The sequence below is a fragment of the Moschus berezovskii genome, chromosome 15 (genome assembly GCF_049115385.1).
Source record: "Moschus berezovskii isolate FMDL1 chromosome 15, NW_MosBer_1.0, whole genome shotgun sequence".
Classification (NCBI taxonomy): Eukaryota; Metazoa; Chordata; class Mammalia; order Artiodactyla; family Moschidae; genus Moschus; species Moschus berezovskii.
Genome location: NC_142474.1, coordinates 32,171,964 through 32,195,120, shown reverse-complemented (window position 1 = coordinate 32,195,120; position 23,157 = coordinate 32,171,964). Strand labels below are relative to the sequence as shown.

At 41.6% G+C, this 23,157-nt stretch overlaps 1 protein-coding gene across 4 annotated transcripts in view; it reads right to left on the bottom strand.

Moving 5' to 3' along the window:
- Positions 1-23,157, bottom strand: part of PTPRA (protein tyrosine phosphatase receptor type A) — a 169,524-nt gene that overhangs the window by 38,188 nt on the left and 108,179 nt on the right. For 2 of the 4 annotated variants that reach the window (XM_055432645.2, XM_055432669.2), the window contains 4 exons: positions 23,121-23,147; positions 8,497-8,581; positions 7,240-7,313; positions 6,897-7,033 (listed from right to left, as the gene is read on the bottom strand). In XM_055432645.2, the coding sequence (XP_055288620.1) occupies positions 6,897-7,033; positions 7,240-7,313; positions 8,497-8,581; positions 23,121-23,147 (323 nt within the window). Of the gene's footprint in view, positions 1-6,896; positions 7,034-7,239; positions 7,314-8,496; positions 8,582-23,120; positions 23,148-23,157 lie in introns of those variants that run through there. The other 2 variants (XM_055432660.2, XM_055432680.2) reach the window with 1 other exon arrangement.

Here is a 23,157-nt window from a genome sequence, read left to right as displayed (position 1 = left end):
GCTTGAATAGATTTACTTACTATATTAAAAAAAAGCCTGCTTTTAAAAATATTATCTAAAACTATGCTCGCTGTAAAAGAAAGTCAAAGTTCAGTAGAAAGTGGAAGTTCCCTATCATCTTTATCTTCTACCCATCCTTCCAGGCAACCACTGATTACAGTTCACAGTGTTCCTTCAGATTTAAAAAAATAAAATAAAATAAATAAAAGCATTAATACACTCACACGAAGACATACATGTATTTTTTAAAGGGGATTATACCATGTAAAGTTGCCATAGTGATTTCCCCCCCATATTTTTCTATGTTGACATTTATTTTAATGACAGTACAGAATTTCATAATAGATGAGAGAAATCAATTAGCCACTTGGCTATCTAACAAATACTTTTCATTTTATTTTCTTTGCTATTATAAGTAATGCTATAATGAACATCCTTGTAAAAATATGTGTGGTTTTTCTTGTTAGAGTCTCATAAATTAGGTCAGATAGTATAAGCATTTGAAATTTGGTTTATACTGCCAAATTATCCTCCCAAAGCTCTATCAACTTAAACTCCTCTTACCTGTGTGTAAGACTGTCTTTACCTTCATACCTCTGTCCATGCAAGATATCAATCTTTGAAAATTTTCATATCTAACAGGCCCCCCAAAATGGTTAGTTTTAATCTGGATTTCCTGATTACTAGATATAGCTGAGTTTGTTTTCCTATGTTTAAAGACCATTTGTTTTTCTTTCCTGAACTGCCAATTTTTCTCCTGAAACGTTTACTTTTTTCTCATAGGTTTGGAGAATCTCTGTACATTATGGAAAATTCTCTGTCTACCTGTGGCAAATAGTTTCTTCCAGTTGGCCACTTTTTTAAGGTGTCAGTTTTAAGAGAAACTTAACATTTTAATATATTCATTATCTTTCAATCTATTCCATTCTAGCTTCTGAATTTTGTGTTTTGTTTACAAAGCCCTTCCTCACTCTATGATTTCAAGAATATTGTTCTATGATAGTGGACACAAACTGGTGTGCTTGTCCTATGGTTATTTCTCCTCTTTCCTGTCAGGGCTGACCAATGCAAGCACAGCCACACCGTACCTACACTGTGCCATCTAAATTCTCTCTTCTAGGATTTTGAAACTCAGGAAGCAGCAGAGGCTTCCCTAGAGGGCCCAGAACCACCAAGATAGGATCTGCTCTGACCAGGGGCTGGTTGTCTATCTCATCTTTTGATTCTGCCAGCTTCCCCAGTATCTTCCCAAGTGATGGCTTTAATTTTTTGCTTAATTGAGATGACTTCTCTTGTTTTTAAACTCACTTAGCAGTTAGTAACAGAGGGTGAGGTTGTAGGTGAGAGACTGATGGGGGAAATGTGGGTGATGTGAACCTAATCACCAAGTTCAGATGAAAGGAAAGGAACTGTTAGTCAATTTTCATTATGGGAAAGAGCAAGCCACTTATACCTCATGACTCTACAACAGTTACTTCAGTTACTGACTTGCTATCACTTGGGATGTGTTCCAGCTGACGGTAAAGGAATTTAGGGAGAGGGGAGTCCCAATTAAAAGGAGACAAGAGACATTGAAACCAAGTAATAGAATTATTTCTAACATTTTTAGGCAACAAAACAAGAAAAAGACCAGCTCCAACATCAAATATTCATCTCCAAAGACACCATAAAACTCAGGGCCCTTCTATGACCATGCTATGTATTTTGTTGAACCAAAAGTTAAGGTTTCAGAATTTTGCTGATTACTAAATGTTAATGCCGATGGAATTCACATCTTTTCCTGGTTGGTCATGTGAAAGACAAGGCTTTCAATTACCTAGTGAGAAAATTATCTCTTCAATTATCAAGTCAGATAATTGAAGTGATGCAAAAATGAAACAGAACAGTTGGAGAAAACCAACTTCTAAAAATTGCTATTGTGCTCTTCACTGCATCCTGCTTTCATGATGAAAACTGCCTCACAACCCAGTTCTCATTGCTCATGGATAATCAGGATGCAAGCATAACACAATCTGGAAGAAATACACATAAAGAAGGTAGAAAAGCCCTGGGTGTTCATTGGAAGGACTGATGCTAAGGCTGAAACTCCACTACTTTGGCCACCTCATGCGACGAGTTGACTCACTGGAAAAGAGTCTGATGCTGGGAGGGCTTGGGGGCGAGAGGAGAAGGGGACGACAGAGAATGAGATGGCTGGATGGCATCACCGACTCGATGGACATGAGTTTGAGTGAATGCCGGGAGTTGGTGATGGACAGGGAGGCCTGGCGTGCTGGGATTCATGGGGTCGCAAAGAGTCAGACACGACTGAGCGACTGAACTGAACACCCAGAAGAAACTGCAGGAATTCACTGAATTGGATCATCAAAAACCATAGGAATAACTGTTGATGTAGGATTTTGAGAATGTTAGATCAAGGAGGGATCTAATTCTAATTTTTGAATAGGGTCAGATTTCTAGTTATGGCATGGTTAACTGAACTTCTGATGTTAGTGTACCTGCTTATGAAACTGGCCACAATTCTACTGGTGGAGTGGCAAGTGGGAACCTGGACTGAAAGCTGGGTTCAATGAAAAGCCAGAAAGCCCTTGGGACAAAGTAGAGGAGATCAGTGTTATAGGGGATCCAACAGGTTCAACCTTCTTACTGACATCTTCATCATGTCCTTGATGGGATCTATAATGCATGACTTAATACAGGGTGCACATTGGTGAGGAAAGCACCTGAATCTTTTAGAAGAAGGAACTGTATCAAAATGGGATTCTTGATCTTAGTGAGATGAAAAAAGCTTCAGAGGCCACACTATGACCTCCAGAACAAATGCAAGCTGCTGGAGTAATAATCTCCCTTTATCAAAAGGCTAGTCACAGAGATCCTAACTGCTACAGGAGACTTAAAAGTTGTGGGTAACAATGAGATAACCCATTTACACGTGTGAGTTTAGTGATGGCATGAAGCAAGTGTTCAGTAACTACGAGTATTAACTATTCTGATGCTTCCTATTACTCTCCATATGAGTTACCAAATAGATGAGATGACAGTTTTTAGGAATGTCAGTATATAGCATACACAAATCATGTGGAGCTGCAGATCTGCAGCTGCTTTTCCACATGTGCTTGCCTTCCTAAAGATTAATATAACCCCCGGTACCTGGAATTTCACTATTAATAAGGCAAGTGTACTTATTTTTTCCTTTATGATGCACAAAGACTACACGATGCAGTTTCCCTTCCTCATGGCAGGAGCAGCTTCAGTGATAAATCATCTTGACCTCTCTCTGCTGTGATCTGGTTCATTGGGGTTTTGTCTTAGTTTCACAGGACATCACCCTGACAACTATGCTGATAACAAGAAGCTAACAGGACTTGAAGAACAGGATATTATGTATCTTAGATGTACATGATAGACATAAAGATAAAAATATAGTGGCTTGCCACCTGGGCCAAGTTTTCTGAAAGTCAAAGGCCCACAGCACATCACCGTCTACTGTAAAGAACAAGTTGCTACTCCCTGCCCCTGTGCCCCCAACCTCCGCCCACTTTAAGGAGGAGGAGTGATGCTTGCTGGGCCATTACAGATTTTGGAGACAACACCTACCTCATGTTGGTGTCCTGCTCTGACTCATTTGTTGAGTGATCCGAAAAGAGAAGGCTCTCTAGCTGATCCAGGCCAGAGAAATGAATTCTGGTAGGTTTCTGGGGCCCTAAGTGTCTCTGGTTAAAGCTGAGCAGGAGAACCGTAATGAAAAAACCTTAGAATCTGGGGACAAGATCATGATCCTGTCAGCAACATCATCCTTCTAGTTTAGCATTGGGCTCTGGTAATGATGTAAGCCTGGCCATGGGACACTAGATATCCATGACTTTAACTGCTCATTATAAACTTAGTGTTGCTCAGTCATGTCTGACTCTTTTGCAACCCCGTGGACTGTAGCCCACCAAGCTCCTCTGTCTATGGGATTTTCCAGGCAAGAATACTGGAGTGGGGGGACTTCCCTGGAAGTTCAGTGGCTAAGATTCCACACTCCCAATGTAGGGGGCCTGAGTTTGATCCTGGTCAGGGGACGAGATCCCACATGCCACAACTAAGAGTTCCCATGACACAGCTAAAAAGATCCTGCATGCTACAAAGAAGATCAAACATTCCGCATGCTGCAACCAAGACCTCACACAGCCAAATAAAGCAAAATTAAAAAAGAACACTGGAGTGGGTTGCCATTTCCTTCTCCAGGGGATCTTCCTGATTCAGAGATCGAACCCATATCTCCTGCATTGGCAGGCAGATTCTTTACCACTGAGCCACCTGGGAAGCCCAAACTTAGTATTATGTTAAGTCTATAAGCTATAAATTGGGACATGTCCAGAATTCAGCTGAAATGGATGTGAACGGAACACATGCCACACACCCACTCCTTCAATAGATTCCACTGACTTCCTGATGATACTAACAGTTGACTAAGGGAGAAAAAAGTCCAGCCTAGTATACAAATGGCTCTGTGAGTCATGCTAGCCCACTCTGGAGGTAGACTGCTATGGGATAATCTACTTAGGTATCGTTCTGAATAAAAGAGAAATTCATCTGGTGAACAGAACTTCAAGCAAGGTATCACACTATCCACTTCACTGGATGTCAGGATCTGAGCTGACCCCTGCGTAGTAGATAACTGGGACAAGAAAGACAGGAAATATTTATTACACTCCCTGTGTATGCTCACCAGATGGCACTCACTGTAAGAAGCCAAGAGATGTTGATCAGCTCTTTCCCTCACCACCCCAACTGCACGTATGTGGCCATGGTAGCACGACAACTGGCTGTCACAATACCTATCTGAATTTGCCTACCGTGCCTCTTAGAAACACCGCCTCTACCCAGATATTTGTTATAGGATTTCAGGGAATAATCTCCAAACAAAGAACTCATTTCACAGAAAAAATATGGTTACAAGGTCACTTACTCATTACTCAGAAGTAGCTTACACCATAATTACAAAACAACAGAATGCCTACTGGAGACCTAGCTATAGTGTTGAGGCTAGGGTGCTATCTTGTGGGATACGGTGAAATGTTCTTAATTAATAATGAGTATTAAATGGTGGTGTTCTTCTAACAGCCAGAAAAAGGGGTCCAAGTTACTCCTTAACTTTTCCCTGGTAAATGGTCTTCTGCTTCACCTCTTGCTTCCCTCCCATCTATTCTCCAAATTGTAGCTAGTGATTTTCTCTGACTGTAAATCTGACCACATCACTCTCCACTCCAAGCCCTTCGGTGGTGGAGCAAATATCCCAAAAATCATTCCTGTTACAAGAGCTCCCATTCTATGGGTTATCTACCCATCTTCTACATGACACAGGAATAATCTGGATTGGTCTCCACCAGCTGCAGTAAGTCTATTTATCTCTTGCCTATGACTAGTTTGTGAAAGAATATGTGACCAGGTAAGTCTCCAGAAGCTTTTGGGAAAGTTTTCCTCACTAATAAAAGGAAACACACATGAAGAAACAGTCACCCTTTTCCCCCGGCCCTGTTTACCTCCATCTGTGCCTACAACTAGGGCAGCCATTACATTTTTGGGGGGCCGTGTTGCATGGTTTATGGGATCTTAGTTCCCCAACCAAGGACCGAACCCAGGCCCTCAGCACAGAACATGCAGTGTCCTAATCACTGGACCACCAGGGAATTCCCTGGGCAGCCATTCTGGCATCATGAGGGGACCCAGCCTAAGAAACAGGGCTGACACACAGCTGAGTGGAAAGGTATGAATGAGCCTGAGAGTTCGGCAATGCCCAGGTTGATGAATTGGCAATTACGGAACTGTTCTTGTGTCCTCAGATCCACTCCCCTCTCCCTAATCACTACCATTTTACATCAGTCTGATCAGCACCTCTGGTCTAAATGCTGCAGCCCCTAACTGTATTTCCTGTTTCTATCCTGGGATCCCCATTTTCTTTTCTATCCTGGCTATTCCCTAACCACCAGCCTGAGTCATTTTTTTCAAAATACAAACCTGGCCGGTCTGTGGCTTTCCACCTCTCTCACAACAGTCTACAGGATCTACAGTCTGGCTCAGTCTTCTACATTTTCATCTCCCTCAAGTCTCTGCCTTTCATCCACTCGCAGTTTTTATTATTCTTTGAATGTGCTTTCCCTCACCCACCGTCACTACTGACAGATTGATTCTGATATTCCCAGTACCTGGAATGTTCCCCATCTGCCTTTCCCCAATGCCCTTGCCTATTATTGGGTCTCAATTAAAACATCATTTTTTTAAAAGTAAATTCTGAATTAGTGGACTTGGATCAGCAACTAGTAGATTCACAAACATGGTCTGCTTTCTTGAGGGATTTATAAAACATACAAATGTAAATGCTACCCAAGATGAGGCCTGTGCCCTGCAATCTGCCATGGTCCTTGTTTTCCACAATGACTTCCTCCTATTGTCTACTCAAGATACCCTGGGACCCCTTGGCTCTAGACTCTAAAAGCCACAACTCTTAATACAGGTTCCCATGCCTCAGCACCAGTTCTTCATGTCCTCTAGTTCTTCATGTTCTATACTGCTGTCTGAACTTACAAACCAAGTTCCCTGAATGCAGAGACTATCTGCTTTTGCTCCCCTCGCAAGCCCCTGGCACCTCACATATATTAGATTCTGGATAAGTAAACAAAAGTAACAGACACAATGATGAATGAATGGATAGATGGGTAGATGAGGGAGGCAAGGTAATTTTTTTTTTTCATTTCCTGTCCATGATCACATAGGAAAGAAGTCAGATGAACCTGGTAAAAATTCCTCACCTCAACCCATTAGAAACCTGTTTTCTACCCCATCACTCAAAAGGCTTGACCTTAGGTCTGCCTTTCTCCCTGCTGATACACCAGCCTCAGCAAAGAACTCACGTTGAATTCCTCTCTGAAGAGTTTATTGTCATCAGCCATTCTCCGGTTAATCTCCTCTTCCAGCTTGTCCACAGGCAGGGGCGGATACTTCCTGTTGGTGCTTGGGGACCTGGCCAGAAGTGGTACGCTCTGGGGTTCTGCAGTGCATAAGGGGTAAGGTTGGTCAGGTGCCTTTGGGACACAGCCCTTCTCTGGAGACCAAATTATGGGCTCTAGCTTATGGGCCAGGCGTCAAACACTAGTGCTGCTCTCAATTCTTTTTTTCTTTTAGAACAGGGAAACTCCTATTTTCTTGATTTTTCTTCTCTGTGAAAGTCCCCCATATCATTCAGGGGTGTCTTACCCACATCCTCAGTGCGGCCATTGGATAAGCGGAAAGAATTGGAATGGCTCCCAGCTTGCTTGTATTTCTTAAACCTAATGAGAAAATGTTCACAGTGAAACACTAAGCATGGAGTCAGAGAGACCAATCACTGGTTTGTAGTTCCACTTATCAATTCAGCCTTTACACACTGAAGCAGCTCCAGTGGAGACTGAGCACCTCAGTGTGCTCTTGCTTAGCACACTAGAATTCAACCCAGGGGACCCCACAGTATGTTCTCATTGGAATGGCTCCTTTGCACAGTTCCAGTTCCAGGATTTGCTGCAAATCACAGCCACACCAGGTGGAGACACTGGGTAGGATATGTGGGTATAATAAAGGGGAGGGAGATAAAAGAGTATCAAACAAAAATTCTGGTACTTTCTGGGTGTAACAAGAGAGAAACTCAGAGCTTCAGACTTGATGGCACAGGTCTGGCCACAAGTCTCCTGCAGAAAGATAGGAGACACAAGACAAACTACAGGGGTGTGAGAAGTTCCCCTCTCTTTATCCATACAGAATAACAGAGGGAGCCCAGAGCTGCTTAAGCCAAAAACAAGGGCAGAGTTAAACTCAGTAATGGCAGTGACTCCAGTAGGAAAAGATCAAATGTACCTCCCACTTCCCTCCCTTAGGTTTCCCTTCCTGGCTTTTGCTCCCTGTTTGAGTAGTATCTAGAAGACCCTGGAAGAAAGTCAGGAAGAGGAACCCTGTGCTTACATGGTTCAGTTCAGCATGCCAAGTCAGGGGCCCTAAAGGGGTTTGGGGGTCAAAGCCCCAGCCAGAAATAAAGTAGACCTTTACTGAACACATAATCTCCACTGGGGCGCTTTCAGGGGTTGTTTCAATAGGGCTAGATCTGAAGACCTTAAAATGCCGATCAGTAACAACAGACTGTGGCATCCTCCCTCAATCTCTAAACCACGGTCCTGGGCTTTAGGATAAACTGGAGTTGAGGGACTGGACTTAGGACAGATGGACGCAAAAGGAAGGGGCTGGGTGTTGCTGCTGCTGCTGCTAAGTCACTTCAGTCGTGTCCGACTCTGTGCGACCCCATAGACTGCTGTATAAAATTTTAAACATTTTTAAGCAGAATTTTAATCTCAGGGAAAGCTACCATGAGTCATTCCCTCTATCCCACTCATTGTCTTATCCTACTGTCTTTTGGACTTGTGGGCTTATTGAGAACCTGGGGTACTGAAACAGTCCACAAGAAAGCAGAAGCATCAGCATGCTCACCTTAACATGTATAAAACTATGATAATAAACACGATCACTAGCAGAGAGGACAGGGCCACCATCACTGCAATAATTGGCGTCTCATCTGAAATCAAGAGAACAAAACATGTTGTTAACCACTGTAGGTAATGGAAGGCTTGAGTCCGCTGCTCAGGGAAACACTCAGATGAGGAAGAACAGCTCTTCCAAATGCTTATTTATTGACAGATGGTTGGGCATGGGGAGGAGGAGAGGGAGAAAAGAGAAGAGTGCCAGCTCAGGGCTAATGGGTGAAGAGGAGGGTAGAGCAGGGAAAGGCCTAGGGTCACATGCCCACCTGACTTGACTAATCATACATATGTTTATTCTCTATTTCCCTACATTAGAATGAAAGTTCTTTGAAGGCAGAGACTGCTTTTTTCATTGCTATAGAGCCTAAGACAAAACCAGTGCTCAGCATGTAAGAAATACTCAAATATTTGTAAGCATAAACACAACCAATCCTGATGGTAAGCTGGGGTGTAGGCCCAACAGTGTACTTTCTCCCAGGCTCAGTGGGTTCCATGAAGATGGGAGAGAAAGGAAAAAGGACAATTTTCCTATCATAAATGCAAATAGTTTCCTGGAACAGAGAATACCGTTCCTGATTAAAGCAAAGAGACATTATTGGATCTTTAAGCACTGTGTGTCAAAAACGGCTGGTTATTCTTTTCTACCTCTTTCCACCAGGACCCCAACTACAGCAACATCTAGCCTGGAGGAGATACAGCAACTCTGCCCTCCATTCCACAGGGCCTGGCTTACTTTCCACCCCATAATGAGCTTCACCCTCGTCCTGCACTTTCATGCCCCTGCCACGAACTACACAACCAGTATGAATTTGTAACTATCTTCACCATTTTCCACCCCTTCTAGCAGCATCACGTTCTGCCCTCTGCAGCAGATCCCTCCATGTAAAAGTCAATCCTGTCACATGTGGTCTGTATTACTTCTGTTACTGTCACCTCAAAAATCTGTCTTCTTGACCTCACTGACCTTCTTCCTACCACCAATAGCCAGTCCCATGTCTCTCTTCACAGTCAGCTTCTCATAACAGTTATCTTACAAAACAGTTGTCTTCTCTAACCTCTTTCCTCTGGGTACTCCATACTCTGTTTTGCTCTGACATCTACCCTGAGTGCGCCCTTTAAATTTCTCATGAAGGACACCAACAAATGGCATATTACCAAATCCAACGGAAGCATTCCCACCCTCACCTGATTCAACTTCTTACTAGCATTCATCCAAAAAATATTTATGGACCCGCACTGTATGCCAAACACTGTTCCATTTACTGGGAACAGAGAAGTGATTAAACAGACAACTGACAGAGAGCTGACATTCTGTGAGAAGGAGAAAACTGATCATAAACAATTTCAGACATAAGATACATGATGAAAAGAAGGGTAAGGGGATACAGAGTGATGGGCTTTGGGAGAGGGCAGTGGCTGGCTATGTTAGAGCAGTCTGGGAAGGTCTGAAGTAGTTACTGAGCAGAGGTGTAAATAACGTGAAGAAGCGTATCACAAAAAGGTCTGTGCAAAGAGCTTTCTAGGCCCAGGGACTAGTGAGCCTAAGAGTTCTTAATAGTTTGGTGGGTTCAAGAAAGAGCACAAAGACAAGTTTTGGTACAAGATGTGGCTGGAGAGGTGGGCAGGAATAAGACTCTGCATGTCACAGGAATGAGTGTGGATTTAATTCTAATGTGATGAGAAACACTATGTGATTGGAGGGGTTTGAACAGGGGAGATATATAAATAGATTTACATTCTTAAAAAGATCAAGTAGTCAAACTAACTTGTAAGTAGCAGTCTTAAGAAGAGTTTTTCAAGACGGTGGGAGTAACCAACTCAATCAAATACTATAGACAGATTAAGTAGGATGAAAGCAGAGAAGTGACACTTGATTTGAAAAGAGGGCAGTTATTGGTAATCTTTTCAAAAGAGTAGTTTCAGTTAAGTTATTGAGAAAGGCCAAATGGTATGAAATAAAGATGGAAAGAAAAGATAGTGATACACTGATTCCTTATCTGAGGTGAGGACTTTCATCATCAAGAGATGCAGAGAAAAGCAGCAGCTGGAGGCAGACGCAGGATGGAAAGTTTGCTTTTAAAGAGATGGGAAATACTATACCATGCTTCTTTGTTGACTGCAGTTTTCAAACATACCCTGGTATGTGAATCTCATATTAAAATGAGCATTCAAACTGGCTGACTACTCCCTCCTCTTTGAAGAACTTTCTTCTCTTCAGTTCCAGAGAAAGCACTCTTCTTTCTGTCCCTTGGCTGCTTCATATTTTCCCTCATCAGTTGTTCCTTTTCTCACACAGAACTTTAAATGTCTGATTTCCTCAGGGCTTTGTCCTTGGCACTCTTCTTAATACTTATCCAGTTGATCAGATCAGGCTGGAAGCTCAAGTTATATGCTAGCAATTTCCACATAGGCACTGCTTGGTCAGACTTTTCTTCAAACTTTTCTGAAATTATCTTACCTCTACTTTAAATTTCACAGGCAATGCCACCTTCCTGCATTAAAAAAAATTTCCTCCACCAGTAACTCAGTAGTTAGCACTGCCATAAATTCACCCTATTGCTTACCTAAGAATTGTAAGAATTCCCTTAAATTTCTTCCTTAGGCTTATCTTCTATATGCAGCTCAGCTGCAAGTAATATTTTATTTTTAAAAAATACTCTCTCATCTTATTTATTTATTCTGCTGTGCTGCGTCTTAGTTGTGGGGTGTGGGCTTAGCTGCTCTGTGGCATGCGGGATCTTTGTTCCCTGACCAGGGATTGAACCTCTGTCCCTTGCATTGCAAGACAGATTCTAAACCACTGGATCACCAGGGAAGTCCCTGCAAGTAATGTCTTGGTACTAAAACCAACACCTCAAATTTGTCTGTATTTTTTCCCTTCTGTTGCTATCACTCTAGTCTAAATCTCTGTCCTTTCTCATCTGAATCACAGTAAGCTGCTATCCCTTGCCAGTCCACTTTCCACAAAGCAGGGACAGTGATCTTGAAGAAAGCAAATCAGATCATAGTCCCCATTTATGTAAAACCTTCCTAGGTTACCCAGGCCTTTAGACCGAAATCTAATATCCTTACCTTGGCCAGTAACAACCTCCCCCATTTAGCCCCTGCTTCTTCTGTCTCCTCCATTCTTTCCTTGCTCACTAAACTTCAGTCACTGGCAGTCTTCCATACTGGGTTCGCTCTTTCCTTGGGCCTTTGAACTCTATTCCTTCTGCTGTGTTTAGCCTCCCTCCATTCTTTACCTGGCTAACTCCTAGTCATTTGAAAAGACGCTGATGCTGGGAAAGATTGAAGGTGGGAGAAGGGGACGACAAAGGATGAGATGATGGTATCACCAACTCAATGGACATGAGTTTGAGTAAACTCCGGGAGTTGGTGATGGACAGGGAGGCCCAGCATACTGTAGTCCATGAGGTCACAAAGAGTCGGACATGACTGAGTGACTGAACTGAACTCCTGTTGGTTCAGTTCTCATTTCAAGCGTTACTTTTTCCAGAGAGGTCTTTTCTGACTTAACATTAAATTAGGTAGGTCTTAGTTTCCCTATCTCTGTTCCGTTCCGTTCCGTCGCTCAGTCGTGTCCGACTCTTTGCGACCCCCGTGGACTGTAGCCTACCAGGCTTCTCCGTCCATGGGATTCTCCAGGCAAGGATACTGGAGTGGGTTACCGTTTCCTTCTCCAGGGGATCTTCCCAACCCAGGGATTGAACCCGGGTCTCCCGCATTAGAGGCAGACGCTTTAACCTCTGAGCCACCCTATCTCTAAAATCACTTATTCTAAAGATTAAATGAGATTATCCACGTAAAGTTCTAGGCACAGTAACTTGCACACAATTACGTACACAGTCAACGTTAGCTATTATTTTTTTTTATTATTTGCACAGAACACTGTTATTTCCTTTGAAAATACCCTTCACATTCTGTATTTATTTCAGTAAAGTTGATTATGACTATCCCTCCTTTATACCCTAAATTCCACAAAGGCAAGGATTATATACTTGCTTTGCTTCTCATAATATACTTAACACCTAGCACAGAATTTCACAAATAGTGGATGTTGAACAAATACTAGATGGACTACACTGAGTGAATGAATAAAAGAATTAATGATTTATCACCATATTATGTCTCAGTTCAATGCCAATCACAGAGGGCTGTATATCAGGTATTAAAAGAAGGTAATTAGAAGACATCTGGCTCAAGATAGTCGGCTGAATCCATAATTTTATTTTTTTCTCTTGCCAAAAGGACACTGAAATGATAGAAGAAATAGAGTGGCATCAGTAGGCCAAAAACTTTGAGGGATTTGTGGAAGACAAAGCAGATGGAATTAGACTGCTAAAGAGACGAGAGCTAAAGAAACTCCAGTTGAGAGGTAGCACTAGTTCTACCAGCCTGGGCCGAGAAACACCTCAAACTCAGAGTCAACCGGGACTAGGGGTAAAAGTAGGCTCTGAGGTAGCAGGGTATTTAACCAAAGGCTCACCAACCACAGCTTGTCGGTGCTGTGGTATCTAATTCTGGTTCAGTTGGAAAAACAATGCTCTATACAGAGAGGAAGTGTGCTGATGGCTCCTTTGTTAAATATATATAAATAAAGAACCTGAATATATACTTTATACCTTATTATGGAAAACTTTCAAACTCCCACAGGGGAAAAGAGAACACTACAATAAATCCCTATGCACTTCTCATTTCACTTCAACAGTATCATCACATGCCAGTTTTTTCATCTTTACCAGGTCTGGGTTTCTCAGCTGCACACTAATTAACACTGTGGGATGACTAATTCTCTGTTGTAGGGGGTTGTTGTGTGCACCATAGGATGTTTAACAGCATCCTCTGGTCTCTAGCTACTAGACGCCAGTAGAAAACCCTTAATTGTGATGACCAAAATCAGCTTCTGTGGTTTAGTTGCTAAGTCGTGTCCTACTCTTTGGGATCCCATGGACTGTAGCCTGCCAGGCTCCTCTGTCCATGGGATTTTTTAGGCAAGAATACTGGAGTGGATTGCCATTTCCTTCTCCAGGGAACCTTCCTGATCCAGGGGTTGAACATGGGCCTCCTGCATTGCAGGTGGACTCTTTAGCAACACAGCCACCAGGGGAAGCCCAAAAATTACCTTCAGATGTTGCCAAGTGTTTTCTAAGAGAAAAGTCACCCTGAACTGAGAACCACTGGTGTATACCCGTTGCATATATTAAGGCAAATCTGAGACAAATCATTTCAACTGTAGTAACTTCAGTATGTATCACTAAAAGATAAGAATTCTTAACATATTTACAATGCCATTACCCTACTGTGAGCACATTTCAATCCCGTCAGTGCTCCAGAGCAAAGTTCAACCAGAATCCTACAGGAGACCATCACAAACATGAAGGACAGAAAAGGTAATATAAGAAATAGGGTAAATCTTCAAAATATACTGCAATTTGTGCAAGAGGACCCTGTTATCAATTTAAAATAGCCTCTATAAAATAAGGAGCATCTCACATTTATCAGGATGGCTATTATAAAAGGTCCTAGAAAATAATAAGTGTTGGCCAGCATTGGTAGAAAAGTAAAAATGGTGTAGCTGCTGTGGAAAACAGTATGGCAGTTCAACAAAAAATAGAATTACCATATGATCCAGCAATTCCACTTCCAGGTATATGCTCAAAAGAATATCCACATTCATAACAGCATTACTCACAATAGCTAAAGTGTAGAAGCAACCGAATGTCCTCTGACAGATGAATGGATAAGCAAAACATGGCATATGTATACAATGAAATATTTTTAGCCTTAAAAAGTAAGGAAACATATGTTACAATATAGGGATGAATCTTGAAGACTTTAAGCTAAGTGAATAAGTCAGTCACAAAAGGACAAATACGGTATTTCACTTATATGAGGTACCCAGAGCAGTGAAACTCACAGAAAGTTTCAGGTGTACAGGATGATGATCTGACTTACATCATGAAACAATTATCACAGTAAGTTTAGGGAACATCCATGATTTAAACGGACACAAAATTAAATATACAGAAAAAATTTTTTTCTTGTGATGAGAACACTTAAGAATTTACTCTCTTAACTTTGTATTTAACATACAGCAGTGCCACTTATAAGCAATAGTTAGAACCAGACATGGTGCAACAGATTGGTTTCAAATTGGGAAAGGAGTACGTCAAGGCTGTATATTGTAACCATGCTTATTTAACTTATATGCAGAGTATACCATGCAAAATTCTGGGCTGGATGAGTCATAAGCTGGAATCAAGACTACCAGGAGAAATATCAACAACCTCAGATATGCAGATAACACCACCCTAATGGTATAAAGTGAAGAGGAACTAAAGAGCCTCTTGATGAAGGTGAAAGAGGAGAGTGAAAAAGCTTAAAACTCAACATTCAAAAAACTAAGATCATGACATCCAGTCCCACTGGTGCTGCTGAGTTGCTTCAGTCGTGTCCGACTCTGTGCGACCCCAAAGACGGCAGCCACCAGGCTCCGACGTCCCTGGGATTCTCCAGGCAAGAACACTGGAGTGGGTTGCCATTTCCTTCTCCAATGCATGAAAGCAAAAAGTGAAAGTCGCTCAGTTGTGTCCGACTCTTAGCGACCCCATGTACTGCAGCCTACCTGGCTCCTCCATCCATGGGATTTTCCAGGCAAGAGTACTGGAGTGGGGTGCCATTGCCTTCTCCGGTCCCATTACTTCATGGCAAATAGATGGGGAAAAAAATGGAAACAGTGGCAGATTCTATTTTCTTGGACTCCAAAATCATTGCGCACAGTGACTGTAGCCATGAAGTCAAAAGACAGTTTGCTCCTTGGAAGAAAAGCTACCACAAACCTAGACAGCATATTCAAAAGCAGAGACATCACTTTGCCAACAAAGGTCTGTATAGTCAAAGCTATGGTTTTTCTAGTCGTCATGTACAGATGTGAGAGTTGGACCATAAAGAAGGTTAAGTGCCAAAGAATTGATGCTTTCGAATTGTGGTGCTGGAGAAGACTCCTGAGAATCCCCTGGACAGCAAGGAGATGGAACCAGTCAATTTTAAAAGAAATCAACCATGAATATTCACTGGAAGGACTGCTGCTAAAGCTCTAATACTTTGGTCACCTGATGTGAAGAGCTGACTCATTGGAAAAGACCCTGATGCTGGGAAAGACTGAAGGCAAAAGGAGAAGGCGGCAACAGAGGATGAAGACGGTTGAATGGCATCACAGACTCAACAGACACAAGTCTGAGCAAATTCCGTGAGATAGTGAAGGACAGGGAAGGCTGGCAGGCTGCAAAGAGTTGGACACGGCTTAGTGACTGAACGACAATAACAAGTGCTAATTATGTACATCCCTAGGACTTACTGCCTTTATCCAATTCCCCCTCCTCCTACTCCCCACCTCTGGTGACCAAAATCTGATCTCTTTCTATGAGTTTGCTGGAAAAACATTTTATCTCTCCCAAGCTTTCACGCCAGAACAGTCCTCTATCATTAAAGTCAGATTTTACCTCTTGACATCTGAATTATACCCATGTTTTTTTAAATATAGTTAAAAGATAATACAGATAGTAAAGATGTCCCAGCCCTGTGTGACGGAAGGAGACTCAGATCTATTAATAAAAGAGGAGAGAATTTACAGCTCCCTGTATCAAATCTCAGACTTGGAGACAGGCTCATAATCCAGTCACCATATTAGATAGGGCTCCTCCCAAACCAGACAGACTCATCATCTCATTATGCTCATTAGCCTTGTCCTGGTCTAGACTCTCTGGAGATATGGCCTTATATGATGCAGCCAAGGCAGGAATGGTGGCCCATTCCCTGCTACTCCCACCCCAAAACCCCACTTCCCAACCATCCATTCTAGCAGAAGTTCAGCATTTAAAGGGCAGCATTTTAAAAGTACTAAAATGGTGTTCTGGGACAACAGTTGCTCATAAATGGCAACGCACTCCAGTATTCTTGCCTGCAGAATCCCTTGGACAGAGGAGCCTGGTGGGCTACATACAGTCCATGGGGTCACAAAAGAGTTGGACATGACTGAAGTGACTGAGCATATGTAGACAAGTGAATCATCCAAGGTCTTAAGACACCCCCTGGTCAACTGCAACATAATCAGTGAAGTGAAGGCCATACTCCTCTAGCCTCAACTCTTAAGGCCCAATTTTTTTGTCTTGTCTTCATACTTTTTGGCAGAAATATTTATCAACTCTCAAAGGCACCATCGTTTTAAGAGCTTCTTCATAGGTTGTAAAGTGCTCTAAAAACAGTTAAAGTCATCAAGTTGCCTCAAGTGCCCAAACCTCTGGGGTGAACCCAATCACTGTTTTCTTGGGCCAAATTACCATTTGGAAGCCTTAATTTCTATTACTCATCCATCTTCCCTAAGGCCTCTGGAGTTAGCTTTCTTAAACAATAATCTGACCACCTCCCTTCCTTCCATCACATCACCAGGAGACACCCTGAGCTTAACACACCACTAAGGCTACCTCCTACCACTTCCCACCTCTTGCAAGTTAACCACGCACAGCTCCTCAAACACATGACTAGCTCTTTCATGTCTCCTAGCTTTTACCCTATCTCATGAGCCCTCGTTTTCCTCAGTTACTATATTAATTTAAACTGCTCAGAACTCACCATCATGCCTCCTTCCCACTCCCCATGTATAGCGAGCCTTTTAAGCTCTCCTCATAGCACTTTGTATGGTATATCCCATAGTATGTAGCTGAGTAGACTCTGAGTCTTGGTGTTCACATGCTTCTTCCATGAGACAGGGAACACTGCCCGCCCACAGAATCTTCAACATCTCATAGGTGCTGAGTGAATATATTATTAAAGGTGCTTACAGAAAACCACTGGGCTTCCCTGGCAGCTCATCAGTAAAGAATCTGCCTGCAATGCAGGAGACCCGGGTTCCATCCCTGGGTCAGGAAAACTCCCTGGAGAAGGAAATTGCAACCCACTCCAGTATTCTTGCCTGGGAAATCCCAAGGACAGAGGAACCGGGGAAGAGTCAGACATGACTTAGTGACTAAACCACCAAAACAGAAAGCCATTATAAATGAAGTTCACTTAATAATGTCACTTAGATCAAGACATCTCTTTAACAAGAATGTCAGCCCCTTTCTAGATTCCAACTCTAGAAGAGAATTGAAAGAGAAAGCCAGGGGGAGCAGGTGATCTGATCTGAGAGCTGAGAAACTTTAAGGAGCCTCTCTAGGATGCAACAGAATGTTTATCCTGCCTGATTGTAGAACTCTGCAGTTCAAGAACTCCTCCACAAATACTAACGGTACTATTCCAGATCTTAAAAAATAAAACCCTCAAGTTATATAAATGATTACATCTAAAATAATTTATGGTTAGAAAAGTTTTAGCCTGTACTCTTGCTATTTAACAAATATCAGTTATAAGGTCTTCATATAAAAACTCGACTTTTAAAAACATTCAGATGGTCAAAAATCTACCTGCAATGCGGGAGACCTGAGTTCGATCCCTGGGTTGGGAAGATCCCCTGGAGAAGGGCATGGTAATCCACTCCAGCATGCTTGCCTGGAGAATCTCCATGGATAGAGGAGTCTGGTGGGCTACAGTCCATGAGGTTGCAAAGAGTCAGACACAACTGAGTACTAAGCACACAGCACATTAAAAAGTAAGATGAGACAAGTTTATGCAGAAGTTTGTTGAAAAGATACAGGACAGAGAAGACCTAATGTCTACAGTTGTGGTTGTAAGCTGCAGTGTGACCCTGCCTTGGGATTCCGTGGAGCACCCTTGTTCCCACAGTTCTGACTGGACAGCTGAGACTCCTGATCCCTGAGTCACCCATCTAAGCAACAGTGACAGAGTGGCAGTGGTAGTAGGAGTTGCTGAGCAACGGCTACATGCGGCCCAGCGCTACTTTAATGCCACTTCATTTCTCACGACAACCCTACGGAGGAAATTTTGTTCCCATCCTATCGTGCAAATGGCAAAAGAAGACGGAGGAGTTAAAGTACCTACTCCCATCCCTGCCACAAGTGGTAGAGTCAACATGCAAACTCAGACGGTCTAGCTCCAGAGCCCACACAGACTAATGCCTTTACTCTGATATCCTGGCATCTTATTTCCCACCCCCTACCCAATTCTCCTGCCATCACTGCCTCACAGGTACGTGAAATCTCTGTTGAGAGTCTACTTCCCCTGAAACAAAACTAATAAAATTGGGATTTCAAACTAGCAATGACTAAATAACAACTGGAGAGTATACTCACGACCACTGTACTTTGGGAAGTAATGCCAGAAATAGGTCTAATACATTACTGTATATGACACAAATCATCCAGTCACAAACTAACACCAGTGAAAATGTTTTGAGAGAAAAGCTTGTTATAAAAGAACAAATATTGTGAACCCACTTAAATGAGGTATATAGAACAGACAAATTGATAGAGATAGAAAATATATTAGTGGTTACCAGGGGCTAGGGGAAGAAGAAACTAGTAACTCCCATGGAGTTACTGCTTAATGCGAAAGAGTTTTAGTCTGAGATGATTAAAAAAAAAATTGGGGGGACAGATGTAGTGATGATTGTGTAACAATGTGAATGTACTTAATGCCACTGAACTATGTGGTTAAAATGGTAAATCTTATATTTTTCAAAATTAGGAAAAGGCAGGCTGCACCAAAATAATTTGGAATACATTTAATAAATAATACAAATGAGAAAATAATTACTGAGTTGGCCAAAAAGTTTGTCTGGTTTTCTTGGTAAGATGGCTTTAGTAGTGCTCAGTTGTCTTTAACTTCATTTGAAACAATTTTGTTAAGACTGTATTGTGACAGCTTCATGTCAATGTGCATTTTTTTTAATACCAAAATTGGTGAATTTTTGTGTAGCTATTTTAATACTGAAGACGGAAGGAAAAAAGCAACATTTTCAACATATTATTATTTCAAGAAAGGTAAAAATGCCACTGAAACGCAAAAAAAGATTTGTGCAGAAGATTTGGAGAAGGTGCTGTGACTGATCAAACATGTCAAAAGTGGTTTGCAAAGTCTCATGTTGAATATCTCTTGATGGATGATGCTTGACGGTCAAGTAGACCAGTTGAAGTTGATAGTGATTAAGAGACATAACGTTACACCACATGGAAGATAGCTGACATAGTCAAGATATCCAAATCAATTGTTGAAAATCATCCGCACCAGCTTGGTTATGCTAATTGCTTTGATGTTTGGGTTCCACATAAGTTAAGCGGAAAAAAGCCTTCTTGACTGCATATTCACATGTGATTATCTACTGAAACGTAATGAAAATGTTCCGTTTTTAAAACAAATTGTGATAGGTGATGAAAAGTGGATACTGTACAATAATGTGGAACGGAAGTGACTGTGGAGCAAGCGAAATGAACCATGATCAGTCATACCAAAGGCTGGTCTTCATCCAAACAATGTAATGTGGGTACGTGGTGGATTGGAAGGGAGTTCTCCATTAGGAGCTCCTTCCAGAAAAACAATTAATTCCAACAAGTATTGCTTCAGATTAGACCAACTGAAAGCAGCACTCAACAAAAAACGTCTGAAATTAGTCAACAGAAAATGCAAAATCTTCCATCAGGATAACACAAGACCACATGTTTCTTTGATGGCCAAAACTGTTAAAGCTTGGCTGGGAAGTTCTGATTCATCCACTGTATTCACCAGACATTGCACCTTCAGATTTCCATTTATTTTGGTCTTTACAAAATTCTCTTAACGGAAGAAATTTCAATTTCCTGAAGACTGTAAAAGGCACCTGAAACAGTTCTTTGCTCAAAAAGATAAAAGTTTGGGCAAGATGGAATTATGAAACTGTCTCATAAGTTTCAAAAAATGGCAGAAGACGGTGGAACAAAACAGTGAATATGTTATCAGTAAAGTTCTTGGTAAAAATGAAAAATATGTCTTTTATTTTTACTTAAAAACTGAAGGAACTTTGTGGCCTACTAAATAGCTTCTTCAACTTTGAAAGAAAGGAAGCAAAGAAGCTTGCCGCCCTTCCTCTCTTTTTATTCTTTTATGCTCTGTCAATTAAAACACCAGCTCCTGCTGTTCAAAAACATATCAAAGATCAATGCGTAAAAATTTATAACCCTTAATCACCTACATAAGACATCACTCGCTTAGCAAACCCAACATAATACAGATGCTTCAAAACAACAGCCTCATTTGTCACTTGAAAAAGGCACTTGGCTTTAAAATTAGAATGTGATATCAAAATTTATAGTAATACTTCTAAAGAGAGGCTCTAGTAAATCATCATTACATATGAGGCTGACACTATGTATGCGTCTTCATTTTACTATTTGGTTAAAGGCAGTTACACAAAATTATTTTTTAAACTTAAAACATTTATTACATTGTTCTTCAGTCGTCCAGTCATGTCCAGCTCTTCGAGACCCCACGGACTGCAGGATATCAGGCTTCCCTATCCTTCACCATCTCCCAGAGCTTGCTCAAACTCATGTCCACTGGGTCGGTGAGGTCATCTAACCATCTCATTCTCTGTCATTCCCTTCTCCTCCTGCCTTCAATCTTTCCCAGAATCAGGGTCTTTTCTAATGAGTTGGCTTTTCACATCAGATGGCCAAAGTACTGGTGCTTCACTTTCAGCATCAGTCCTTCCAGTGAATATTCAGGACTGATTTCCTTTAGGATGTACTGGTTTGATCTCTTTGCAGTTCAAGGGACTCTCCAACACCACAGTTCAAAAGCATCAATTCTTCGGCACTCAGTCTTCTTTATGGTCCAAATCTCATATCCATACATGACTACTGGAAAAACCATAGCTTTGACTAGATGGACCTTTGAAGTGAAGTGAAGTGAAATGAAGTGAAGTCGCTCAGTCGTGTCCGACTCTTTGCGACCCAATGGACTGTAGGTTACCAGGCTCCTCAGTCCATGGAATTTTCCAGGCAAGAGTACTGGAGTGGGTTACCTTTTCCTTCTCCAGGGGATCTTCCCAAACCAGGGATCAAACCCAGGTCTCCCGCACTGCAGGCAGATGCTTTACCATCTGAGCCACCAGGGAAGCCCAGATGGACCTTTAGTGTGTCACAATTAGCAATAATCTAGATAATTAAAGTAATTTATTTCTTTTTAATCAGAGTTTTAAAATCTGTATTAGTCAGGTAGATAAAACAGGGATAGTATCTGGGGCAAGAAAAAAGCTGAAGAGTAAGAAAAGAAAGTGAAAGTGTTAGTCACTCGGTTGTGTGACTCTTTGTGACCCCATGGACTGTAGCCTGCCTGGCTCCTCTGTCCATGGAATTCTCCAGGCAAGAAGACTAGAATGGGTTGTTACTTCCTTCTCCAGGGGATCTTTCCTACCTGGGGATCAAACCAGGTCTCCCACATTGCGGGCAGATTCTTAACCATCTGAGTCACCAAAATATACACTAAGTAGGAAGTAGGAAGGAATCACAGATCTTATGTTTAATTTTGAAGCCTATCACTTTGACTTTTGATTTTATTGTACAATTGGTTAAAAGAGCAGTTTTAGGGAGCAAATTCAAGTATGTATTGCAACATAAATCTAATTAAGTTCTACACTTGATAGTGAGACTCGAGTAACTGAAAGTGAATAACAAGGGCACTGCATTAGTCAAACCAAGTTCCAGAGTTTAAAAAAGCAAGAGCTGGAAAATCAAGGGAAATCTGTATATAATATGGTAACACTTCACTGTTCCTCATCAGACACAGTGGTAGACAGACAACAAATAAAGGGCTGGAGTATCTACTTTTATTTCCTAATATATTAAAAAAAAATTATAGTCGCTATACAGAGTATTATCTACTTTTCTGATTCAAGTGTTCTCTACTTAATAGAACTTCATAAGCATGAAAGTGTTCCCTTACTTATGCAGAAAAACTGTGCATGGCTAAATAATGGAATCAGAAAAATCTCAAGAAGTCTGATTTGATAAATAGGAAGTCAGAATGAGAAAAACTGGTTTACAGATTAATATTTTCCAAACAAATGTAATGATCACTTTTTAGACCATTTGATAATCTACCTTAAACTGGTATCCTTGCATGCATGCTCAGTTGCTCAGTCATGTCCAACTCTTTGTGACCCCATGGACTGAATGAAGCCCATTAGGCTCCTCTGTTCATGGAATTTTCCAGGCAAGAATACTGGAGTGGGTTTCCATTTCCTACTCCATGATGGCAGCCTTACTATTCCCTAATCGAAATGTGCATTTCTATACATGAGGATCCATGTATTCTATTCTCTGGTGACCAGGGATTCCACAGTCCTGCTTTGACCACTGACACAGCATCTTCCGCCACAGGGACTTTACCTGAGAGGGCTGAAAATCCATATAAAGTGACAAAAGGCCAACATTTTATAGACTATGGAAAAAGCAACATCTACATTTAAAAACAATGAATATTTGTTTCTGTTACTCTTCTCCATGAGGTTATTACAGAAACAATTTAAGGAAAAATAAACACGTAACAGCCAGAGATGCACAAAGTTACACAGATTGAGCAGAGGAAACACAACAGATACTGTATACTGTAAAAAGGACAAGAGACATAAGGTGAATGGCTCACCTCTTCTGTCCTTCGAGTCAGAATTACCTGTGTAATA